This window comes from Molossus molossus, unplaced genomic scaffold (assembly GCF_014108415.1).
Source record: "Molossus molossus isolate mMolMol1 unplaced genomic scaffold, mMolMol1.p scaffold_m16_p_1, whole genome shotgun sequence".
NCBI lineage: Eukaryota > Metazoa > Chordata > Mammalia > Chiroptera > Molossidae > Molossus > Molossus molossus.
The window spans coordinates 50542422-50554091 of record NW_023425344.1 but is presented as its reverse complement, the minus strand read 5'-3'; the positions used below and the strand labels follow the sequence as shown (position 1 = coordinate 50554091).

General features: G+C 34.1%; 1 protein-coding gene across 1 annotated transcript; it reads left to right on the top strand.

Annotated features, from left to right (window-relative positions):
* The first annotated feature begins 4886 nt into the window (after window positions 1-4886).
* LOC118625325 (beta-casein-like) lies at window positions 4887-9435 on the top strand. Its single transcript, XM_036254240.1, has 3 exons — window positions 4887-4937; window positions 6175-6201; window positions 8926-9435. Exons 1-3 carry the CDS (start codon window positions 4887-4889, stop codon window positions 9433-9435), a joined length of 588 nt encoding a protein of 195 aa, XP_036110133.1.
* The last annotated feature ends 2235 nt before the right edge of the window (window positions 9436-11670 follow it).

The window sequence follows — 11670 nt, the reverse complement described above, 5'->3', positions numbered from 1 at the left end:
AAATTCAATTCCCTGTCCCTACCCCCAAAATTCTCTTGATTTTATACTGCAAACATCTTGGCATACATCTACTTGGGTAAAGAAAACAAGTTGACTTCTACCGCTGTGAATCTATCTATTCATTTTTATTTTCACAGCAACCAAAAATGTTACCTCTTCTAAATATCCCAGATTTGTATCCACTTCCCTCACTGTCTGTTGAAAACTCCATCTTGCACCTGACTCAAAAAGTAAGACAGTTTCCCCTGGCCAGTTTGGCTCAGTGGTTAGAGCGTTGGCCCACGGACCAAGGAGTTGTGGGTTCAATTCCGGTGAAGGCACATACATTTGTTGTGGTTCATCCTAGCCCTGGTCGGGGTCATGTGAAAGGCAACTAGTCAATGTGTCTCTATGTTTTTCTCTCTCTATCTCCCCACCTTTCTTCCCTTCATCTTACTTTATCTGAGATAGATGGAAAAATATCCATGAGTGAGGATTGAAAAAAAAAAAAAAGTACGACCATTTCATTTTAACATTTGTACCCTGAATTTCTAAGTATCTATTATACTTACTCATCTTCTCTTTTTCTTCATTCTCAGAAAAACCGGTACATTCTTTAGATTGCAACTATGATCCTACTGGAACTTGCTCCATCAATTGATTCCCCACTCGTTTGGTGTATTTCAGCCATTTCTCACTAATGACCTCTTTTTTTAAGCTAAAATCTCTATCCTAAAATTATCTTTGTGTGAGTCTAGTTGTTCCTAGAGTCGTAGATCTCATTCCACAGGTGTCCTTAGTTCTTCTTGTAAAATTTCAGAAGAGTAGTATTGCTTTTTATTCCTCACTCATTACTTCTTAAGTACTTGGAGTGTATCTCAATGGTTATAGTTATAACGACTACATTTGTCAAAAATCTCTTCTCTGTTTTTACTTTATTCTGTGTCTGTGTAGCATTTTCACTTTGCCACTGCTTGTTTTTTTCTAGCCATTTCTTCCTAACGCTCCCATTACCCTCTATTCTTTTTGATATTCTGTATTTGTTCCTATTTACCTTTGTTGTAACAGCCTCTGAACAATGGGGTATTCTTGTGTTCTCAGACAATTTCTCTTTATACTTGCCACTTTTCCTTAAGAAATTTTAATTATTCCTTTGCCAGATAAAGTTTATTCCTACAGTTGTACGTATAACTTCCTTGAGCAAATACACATCTGAAGTTCAGAAGCATCCATGAACTGACTCTATCAACCCCCTGTAACAATGATTCATACCCTATATCCTCTGTTTCCTAAAATACAGAATCGAGCAAATGTGGTATATTACTGTTCAAGCACCTAGATCTTCCTCAGCCAAATTAATTTTTTCCCATTTAATCATGTCTCAAAATTGTACTCATTCTCTCTTTTTTAAAATATACTTTTATTGATTTTTTTAAAGAGAGAGGAAGGGAGATGGGGGGAGAGATAGAAACATTGATGAGAGAGAAACATGAACTGGCTGCCTCCTGCACACACCACACCAGAGATTGAGCTTGCAACTCAGGCATGTGCCCTGACCTGGAATCAAACCGGACCTCTCAGTGCATGGGACAATACTCAAAGCCCAGACCACACTAGCCAGGCCTTTTATAACAGATATACCAAGGATTTTTGCCTAATGCAGACATCCAGATTTCTTTTTTTTTTTTTTTTGAATGTTTCTTTACAGAGTCCGGCTTATTCCTCTTGTATACAAGATATTGGTTTTAAGTTAATGTTTTATTGTTCCCAAATCAAGTGGCCCTGAGAGCTCAGAAATTTGACTGCATGACGAAGCCACCATCATGGATTTGTTAATTTGACATTTTTCTCCATTGCAGCATAAAAGCCTAACAACTGCTCAGTTAGCATGCATGCAGTTATGGCCTTTGTGAAACCCCCATGTATCTCTCGTGCTCCTACAGCATTCCCCTACAATGGAAATCTTGAGGACCCACCAAGTACTAGAGACCTAATTGTGTCCTCAATAAACTGGGCACTGAGCCACAAGATCATTGTTCTCCAGTGATTGTCTTTAGTTATTAGACATTTGCATTTCCTGGACAGATTTCCTTCATCAGATGTGAATTGCTCCCTTGTTCAAATGCCCCCCAGCATTTCTGGGGACAGGCAGTAGGCAGAAATCATCTTCTAATCATCTGATTTCTTAGAATTAAAACTCACTGTTGATTTTTTTCAACCACAGTATGCCATTGATTAGAGTATATAAATAGCCACAGAAGCAGACAGACCACCATCCACTTAGCTCTTCGTTCTCGTCGGTCCTCCACTTTGGAAAAAAGGTAAGGAATTCGGATATAAATTGATGCATCTCTTTTTCTAGCTTTGTCTCAAACTCAATCGAGATATATGAAGAAAATAATTTTTAAAATATAGTTTTTAAAATAAAAGTATAAAGTAATGCTGACATTATTTTTGAAACTTAGGTAAAATAGTAAAAGTGCCTATAAAGATTTAGTAAATATTATAATGACTATGTAAGCTTTATGAGTTCAAAAAAGTATAGTGATTGTGATTAATATCTTGTTAGTATGAGGCTAGTTTACAGACCATATTAAAAGGTTTATTTTCTGGCACTGGCCATGTAGCTTAGTTGGTTAGAGCATTGTCCCAATATGCCAAAGTCGCAGGCTTGAACTCTGGTGAAGACACATACAAGAATCAGGTAATTAATGCACAAATAAATGGAACATATCAATGTCTCTCTTTCTCACTCTTAATAAATAAAAAATTTTAAAAAAACCACAAAAATCTTTAGAATATTCTTTTCTGAATTAAATATCTGTCAATTTTATTAAACATACCACAGTAATGAAAGCAAGTATATTTAAATAATTAAAAGGGAATATAAATAATTACTGGGAAAGCATTATTCAACAAGTAGTTCTAGAAGCAGCATAATGAATCAAGATATAAATTATGGGAGGTCTTTGGGAACACATACTACTTGAAATGCTTATGAGTAATTTTTTAAAAAGAGGATATTCATTGAACTTGTTTACAAAATGCAACAGCCCATTTTATTGTTCAAGTCATTTGATTTCAAAAATATTATTAAAAAAGACACTAAAATACAGAATTCAGTTAAAACCAAACAAGGTTTTACTTTGTAAGAAAATTCTAGAAGAGATAGAAATGACATGAAAACAAAAACACAAGAAAAAGATTTGAAAGCAGGAATATCTTAGAATATATTAGTCAATAATAAAATTCTGGTTTCAAAATGGTGTAAAAAATGTTAATTATAAAACTGGGAAAATATAATGAGATCTTTTCTAACCATAATCATCTCTAATATAGTATAATATTTGTTTGGAAAACTGACAATAAAAGGAATTATTTGGAGACTTATGGAGGTCTTATGCAAAGTAAAATTAATACTGCTGTGTGTGAGAACGTGGATGGATCTTAAGAATATTATAATAGGTCAAGTCAGTCAGATAGACAAATTCAAGAACCATGTAATTTCACTCATATGTGGGATAGAAAACTGAAAGCAACAAATAAGCAAGACAACAAAAACTCATAGACACAGACAACAGTATGGTGATTATCACAGGGAAAAGAGTGTGGGGAGGTAGTAAATGGTAAAGGCAGTCAAATATGTCATATGGTCATGAAGGAGATTTGACATTGACTGGTAAATATACAGTGCAAAACACAGATGATGTATTATAGAATTGTATACTTGAAACATATATAATTTTCTTAAGCAATGTCACCCCAATAAGTTTAATTAAAAATAATTATATAGCAACCATGAGAAATATATAGAAAACATTTTTCTTAATAAAGAGAAATATTTCAACCATAAAACATTGGAAACAATTTTTTCTGATCAATTAGAGGCTTTTTTCATGAAATATTTATAGTTCAGAAATTTAGTTTACAAATATGAGACTGAAAATTATATGCCACGGTATATTGGTAGCACAAACATTATTTTTTTTTACTAGAGATCATAGAGATAAAACAAAATAAAGCATTTATCACATTTTTTATGTTATGCTACAAGAAGGAGTAGTCTGCAGTGGGGACTGGGTGAGAGAAACCGATCCTTTTGTAAATTAACAAGAGATGTGAGGAAAAGGAAAAGACATAGTGTATTCTGTAAAGTTATATGTCACAGTGGAGAATAGATCATTAGGTGTGTGGGAATGAAGATTGTGTAGTGGGTACTTACAGAGAGAAAAATGAACTTACTGGTCTAAGAAAACATCTGGATAAGCAGAGCAAACAAATGACATGCTCAAATAAAAATCTCAGTCTTACTAGAAATAAGGACATATGATTAAACCAAATGTTCATGAAAACTGTTTATTTTACTAACGTAAATGTGAAAATAAAATATGATCTTTATGTGTATATTTTCTTCAATCAGTCTATTCCGAATCAATCAGAGGATTCACCAGGGCCAAGCCATTGATGTTCTGTTCACTACTTTAAAACCCAGACCCTAGACAGCATTGGGCTATTAGGGTGCTAAATAAATATTACTCATTTTAAATAAATGAATCAATTAACAAAGCTTTATGCAGACAATTAAAACTTCTTTCTGTCTTTCAAACAAACATATTTTACTGTAAATAAAAAGAAAAAGAGTGAGGTAGGGTGCAACTGACAGCAGAAAAATTCTGAATGGCTGGCATTGAAGTGTGTAATTGATATGTAAGACTAGGTTGCCATAGTAGATTTTGTCTTTGGTTTATGAAAATATTTCTATTCATCTTTTTTCTAAAATGCAGATATTTTAATTTTAAATTATTTTGGTTTCTTTAAAAATATAATCCCATCTAAATAAGAAAGTATGTTAGATTGACAATGATAATATCATTTTCTCCTTTTCCCATTCACAGGACTTGGGAGCCATGAAGGTCCTCATCCTTGCCTGTCTGGTGGCTCTTGCTCTTGCAGAGGAGGTAAGAAAATCTCTGAAATATTAACATATAGTGAAAATCATCCCATGTATAGAGAACAACATCAGAAACATTTTAATGTATTTTTTTAAATGATTGAATTTTTAGAGAGAGGAAGGGCACAAGATAAAAACATTGTCGTGAAAGAGAAACGGATCTGTTGCTTCCTGCACACTCCCTCCTGGGGATCCAGCCCACATCCCGGGCTTGTGCTCTGACCAAAATTGAACCAGGACTTCTCAGTCCAGGGGACAACACTCAGTCCTCTGAGCCACCCTGGCCAGACATATCAGAAACATTTGAAATGCACAAATAAAGCAAAATTTCAAAATATTTTTATTTACTGCTAAGGATATCATTGACATTCACCCATTATTTCAATAGAGCCCTGTAGAGCCACAAATCTGGGTTCAATGCTTTCTACTGCTCTGTGCAACCCATTGCTAAAGAAAGAGCAAACCACTAAACAACAGACAAAACAAGAAGAAACAAATATAAAAACAACAAAAAAGAGTAATGGTGCACAAATACAACTGCATGCATGTGCAACCTAGATAAATACATCTTATTTTAGTCATGAAACTTATGTACCTCTTATCCTAGGGCAATGGGCCAAATTCTACCCGAGTCTATCTAAAGACATCCAGAGGATGGAGCATCAGGCAATAATCATAACCATGAACATATTTGTAACATAAAAAGTGCTTGATACAAACTGAAATAACTCCCTTTCTGTTACTCATCAAACATTGTTCTTCATTTAGGTAAAATAAAAACGTATCATTCGAGTTAACAAATATAGAGGACATAAAACACCATTACCCTTCAAGACTTCCAAAAGACATACAACATTTTTTATTTTTTAAATTTGTGAAGGAGATAGCTCTGCACAAAGAAGGTAAAAGTATTAGGAAAAATGAATTAGCTATGGAAACTATATAATGATTGTTGTTTTTTCTGTTTCTTTACAGAAGGAACAACTCAGCATAACCAGTGTGGTAAGATATTTTATTCAGAAAAATTTTCTAACCATAAATAGTAACATTCTGCCACGGCTGGTTTGGTTCAGTTGGTTGGAGTGTCCTCCCATACACCATAATATTGTGGGTTTGGTTTCTGTTCCCTGTGGGCGGGAGGCAGCTGATCAATGTTTTTCTCCCACATTGATGTTTCAAAAACCTTAAAAAAATTATAAGATTCTTTGACGATTCAGATGTTGATTTTGCTTTTTCCTTTACAGACTGTAGAAGACATTGAGGGCAGTGAGGTAAGACAATGTTCATTCTGAGGCAATTTTCCATTTTGGAACAGTACATGCTGGATACCTTTTATACTGTGTCACTTTAGGGCATTTAAGTCTATGCAGCTAGTTCTGAGATATAAATTCAGATGTAAATTTACATTGTATTTGTTTAAGGCAAAAATAAATGTCTACAGAATCCACTCTTCAAGTACTTTCCATGCTGGCTTGCTACCTGAAATTGTGTCACTCTGCTCCAATTCTCTTCCTTAAGTGAACTGTACAGTCTTCCCTCTGTCTTGAGGTCTCTGCGCTGACCTCATTCACTGCTGTGACATTTATTGAGCACCTCTGTGGATCAGACTTTGACTAGGAGATGTGGTACAATCTGAAGAGCAGATGCCCATAGGAAAGAATGGCAACACAGAGGGTGGGCAGACATGCAAAGGGACACATTTGGTTATTCCAATGGTCACTTCAGTAAATAAGAGGCACAGAGGCTCAGTTTTAGTCTTAAATCTGCCTGGGAGGGTCAGGTTGATATTCACACATGCACCACTTTTGGGGGTCGGTCATTACCTGCTAAATGGTACCTGGGTACACTTTATTTCTTCACAAAGGTTATCAGATCCTTAGGGAAAGTATTTACTTCTTACAATTAATATGAAGCCTGAACATAACAAGTGAACTAAGAATAATTAACAGATTATATTAATAGTAATGTATGCTATTCTTTTAGAATCAGATGGTGTCTAGGAGATTATTTGTTGTCATAGGAAAAGAACAAAGTGAGAGGGAAAATTTAGCTTCTATCAAATGCCTCTTTTTGTACCATGTTCACTAATTTTCTTTTCTTCCTTGACTACGTCGTCTTTATTATAGAAGAGGCTTTTGCACAACAGCCCAGCATATGAGTTTCAGTAATTATCCTGAGTTTTTAATGATATTAAAAGCAAGGTGTCCACATTACCTTTTAAAGGCCTTTATTTTCTGATTCACAGGAAATAAAAATTTTTTGTGAAAACAATATAATTTTTATTTTTCTGAAGGAATCTATTATGCACATCAACAAAGTAAAATTATTTATTTTTATTAAGTTTATTGAGGTGACATTGGTTCATAAGATCATATGAGTTTCATATGTACATTTCTCTGATACATGATCTGTATATTGCATGTGCGCCCACCACCCAAAGTCAAATCACCTTCTGTCACCATGTATTTGGCCCCCTTTGTTCTTTACTATCCTCCAACCTCTGGTACCCAACATATGATTGTGTGTCTGTGAGTTCAGTTTTATATCTCACATAAGTGAAGTAAAACCCTTATATTTAAATTTACATATTTTCAAAATTTGCTATATTTAATTTTTACAGATTTTGTCATGTTTTCACCATGTTATTTTTTTTTTTTAGCAGAAACCTGAGACATTTGAAAATAACAAACAGCAGGAAAAAGAGGTAATCTGTGCATAAAGATTGTATTTCTAAAATTATAAAATATAATATATACAAAATATGTACATATTCAGTGTAAAGAATTGTAATAGAATAATGCCAGTATAAGAAATAAAACTCTGTTAATAGCTTTTTAAAACAAAAGTAGCACCATCCAGACTAAATACTTAAGAAGAATTATAGATTTTCTCACCTAGGAAAGGTATACCTGTTTTCCATAAATACACACTAGTAGATACATTTCCAGGTTGACAACAGGTTACTTTATTCTCAAGATAGATATGCTGATGAAAGAAATAGGCAAGTGGTTTGGAACATATCTTAGTTTGATCATACATAAGCTCTATAACCTTGGGCCCAAGTTTCTCTGTATTTTAAGTTTTTTCATCTGTAAACTGAGAATATTCATAATTTCTTAGGGTTGATGAGCTGACACACAGTAAATATTCAGTGACTTACCTTAAAATTGTATATGTTTCATATTAACATCTATGAGTCATGCACTTCATAAAAAAATTCCCACTGCACAGATGAGAGGCATGAGAGGCAGGACAACAGAGCACACAACTGTGCGACAACGTCACACTGTTACTGAGCAGCAGAGATGCTTAAAAACAAAGGTTTTCTAAGACAACAAGAATTCTTTAATTAAATTACACATGTGGGAACATGTTTATTTAATTGTAATATTTCAATTTCCCTAGTTTATCAATGGCTTGGGTTTGCTTAGAACTTACATCAAATATTTTCCTAAATAAAACTAATTTACAAAATGATGCCCCTATAAAGATTCACAGGAAAGGCCATCTACCAAGGAAAATTAGTGCTGGAAGGTAGTGGTGTTGAGTAACTACTTCAATCAAACCTCAAGTTAAGACTTATTTTTCATTAAAACAAACAGAAGTAAAACTTGGAAACATTCCTCTAAGTCTTTTCAATATTAATCTTCATTATATGAAAACAATTTGGTCTACTATTATCACATTATGTTGAAAAGTTCATGCCCTCTGCATTCCAAGCTGCACTGCTACCCACAGCTGTTGAAGGCAACTCACAGCAGGAGAAACAAGCCTGAAATCCCCAAACATTGATTTCAGTGTGATCTGGGTCCAGCTATGAAGGGAGTGGGTTAATGAGACATCCTGCAAGAGTACTTAACTTGTCTTCACATGACGCCAATATAAAGTCTTAACCAGCATAAGAAAAAGATTTTGTTCTCTCTCTCAGGTTTCTTCAATAGGGAGGAGGATAATTCATCGTGAATAATAATTATAGCTGAATCATAGACTCAAAGATTCTTTTTCTGTTTTTTCAGGATGAGCGCCAGGCTCAAATCCAGACCATTGTCCAGCCGCAGCCTCTTCCCAATCCTTACGCTGAGCCCATCCCTTACCCTGTCCTTCCACAGAACGCCCTGCCTCTTGCTCAGCCTGCTATGGTGCTGCCTGTCCTTCAGCCTGAAGTGATGGGAGTCCCCAGTACCAAGGAGACCGTCTTTCCTAAGCACAAAGTGATGCCACTTCTTAAGTCTCCTGTAGTGCCAATTATTCAGCGCCAAATCCCAAATCTCACTGATCTAAGAAACGCACAGCTTCCTCTGCCTGTGCTCCAGGCCCTGATGTCCCAGGTCCCCCAGACTCTTGTTCAGACTCCCATGCTTCCTACCCAGTCCCTGTTCTCCCTTTCTCAGCCCAAAGTCCTGCCCTTTTTCCAAAATGTGATGACCCAACTCCAGAGAGCTATGCCTATCCAAGCTTTTGTGCTGTTCCAAGAGCCTCTGCTACCTTGGAGTTCTACCCTGTAACTGAGTCTAATGGCCCAGTTCTCAATTTCCAACAAGTAAGTTCCAATTTACTAACTCTGTTGTTTCATTCATGATGTGGATATGATATTAGAAGAAGTGAGAGATTCAGAATAAAAGAATAAATGATTATTGAATGAATATCCAAATGCACATAGTTTACATCAAGGATTCTCAACACTAGTTACACAAAAAAAATAACCTAGAAAACCTGTTTTCCCCAAAAATCCCAACATCTAGGTCTGCTCATGGAGATTTAGTTATGATTGTTCTGATTTTCTATGTAGAAGATACTAAGTATTTGGAAGAAATAATTTCAGAGATTCTGATTTAATTGATCTGTTGAGAATATAGATAAATAGAATTAAAATTTACTAAAGACAGAATTAAATTTGGTGATCTGACTGTAGAATAGAGAAGTTTTATTATCTCCATTTTTGAAATTTTCCTTGTGCACATCTATTCTCTACATGCTTTAATGCACATCTTGTTTTTGATATATGTACATGTGATAGCAAACAAATGAGATTCTTTTTAAAAACTGTTTTTTTCTTTATTGATTTTAGAGAGTGAGAGGGAGAGAGAGATAGAAACATCAATGAGAAACCATCAGTTGGCCACTTCCTGCATGCCCCCTGCTAGGGGTTAGGTCCACAACCTGGGCATGTTTCCTGACCCGGAATCGAACCTGCAACCTCTTGGTGCAAGGGTTGACACTCAACCACTGAGCCACACTGGCTGGGCACAATTGAGATTGTTAGTTTATTACTCATCATTTATTTATTTATTTTAATTTATTATTTTCCATCACCTTTTATTCCCTTTAGCTTCTTCTACCTCCATCCACTCCCCCAACCAATGAAATTTTAGAATGTTCTTGCCAAAAAGTGAATTGTATGCTTATTATTTTTTAAAGGTTTAAGAGAAATTCAAAGGTCATGTTTGCTCCTCATTTGGTAAATTTTAGGAGTGTGTAGATTAGAGTGATTATTTTTATAGCTAATACAAAATTATTTATTAATTATCAATGTGTCATGAACATCTAAGTAGTTCACTATTATGTTTACCTGAAATTATACAGCATGTATTTCATTAATTTTAATTGTGTTATTGACAGATTTGAATTTTTTTTTTTTTCAAGTACCCATGTCCTTATGCTGGATAATAAAAATACTTTTATCTACTTTTATGTAAATATGTTTGAGCACTTGTTAAAAATCAACTTGCATTCTCATTTCTACCTTAGGCTCCGTAAAATTTGATAGTTCATCACATTTAAAATTTATATATTGTTGTTTAATTCATGGATCAAAATAAAATGAATTATTCCCAGTGTGAGGATTAAAAAGGGGAGAAAATATAGCTTCGAGATACTTAACATACAAATGTTTTAGTGATTATGTTAGACTAGATATTTCATTAAAATAACTCCAAGTTAAATGGTATTGGTCTTTGAAGAATTTTATATACAAGATGGGGCACAACATGATGCATTTGTAATAAAATTTTTCTGAAATAATTAGTCATACCAAAATTACAAATAGAGAGAGATGTGTGGTTATGTCATAAAATATAACTAATTCTATATTTGTTTTATATTCCACAGAATTGACTGCGACTGGAAATGTGGCATCATTTTGATCTTTGTACCACACTAGCAGGAAAAAGTAACAATTTTTAATTGATTCTACATGAAAAAAATGAAAATCTACTTCCTTATTAATTTTATGTATTATACAACATTCATCTTAATTTGAATTTGACTCAAAGCATCTATTTCCCAAATTTTCATTTAAAGAGTATCACAAATTACAATTTTGAATTGGTATTTCAAAAATATGTAAAAAATAGATTTTGAAATTGTGCTTTTTATTACTATTTCCTAAACAGTCATTTCAATAAATTAATCCTTTATGCATATTAAGTTGTCCTGACTTTATTAAAACCTTTCAAACATAATTGCTCTTTTTAATGTTAACTTTAAATTATTACTGCTGTTGAAAATAGCCATGAAAGATTGAAAGTGAGTGGAATGCTTTGATTTGAATATTAAAATATATCAAAAAGTAGAGGGAAAAGATAGTCATAAGCTGTGTTCTAGAGTCCTCTTTTACACCCATAGTCCCCGTTAACCTGTTACACCGATGCCTTTCATCCTCAGAAGTAACTAGCATCAGATATAAAATTTTATGGTCACCCCGCAAAGAGGTTTAAATGTGAAATCTGCTTCACAGCTCT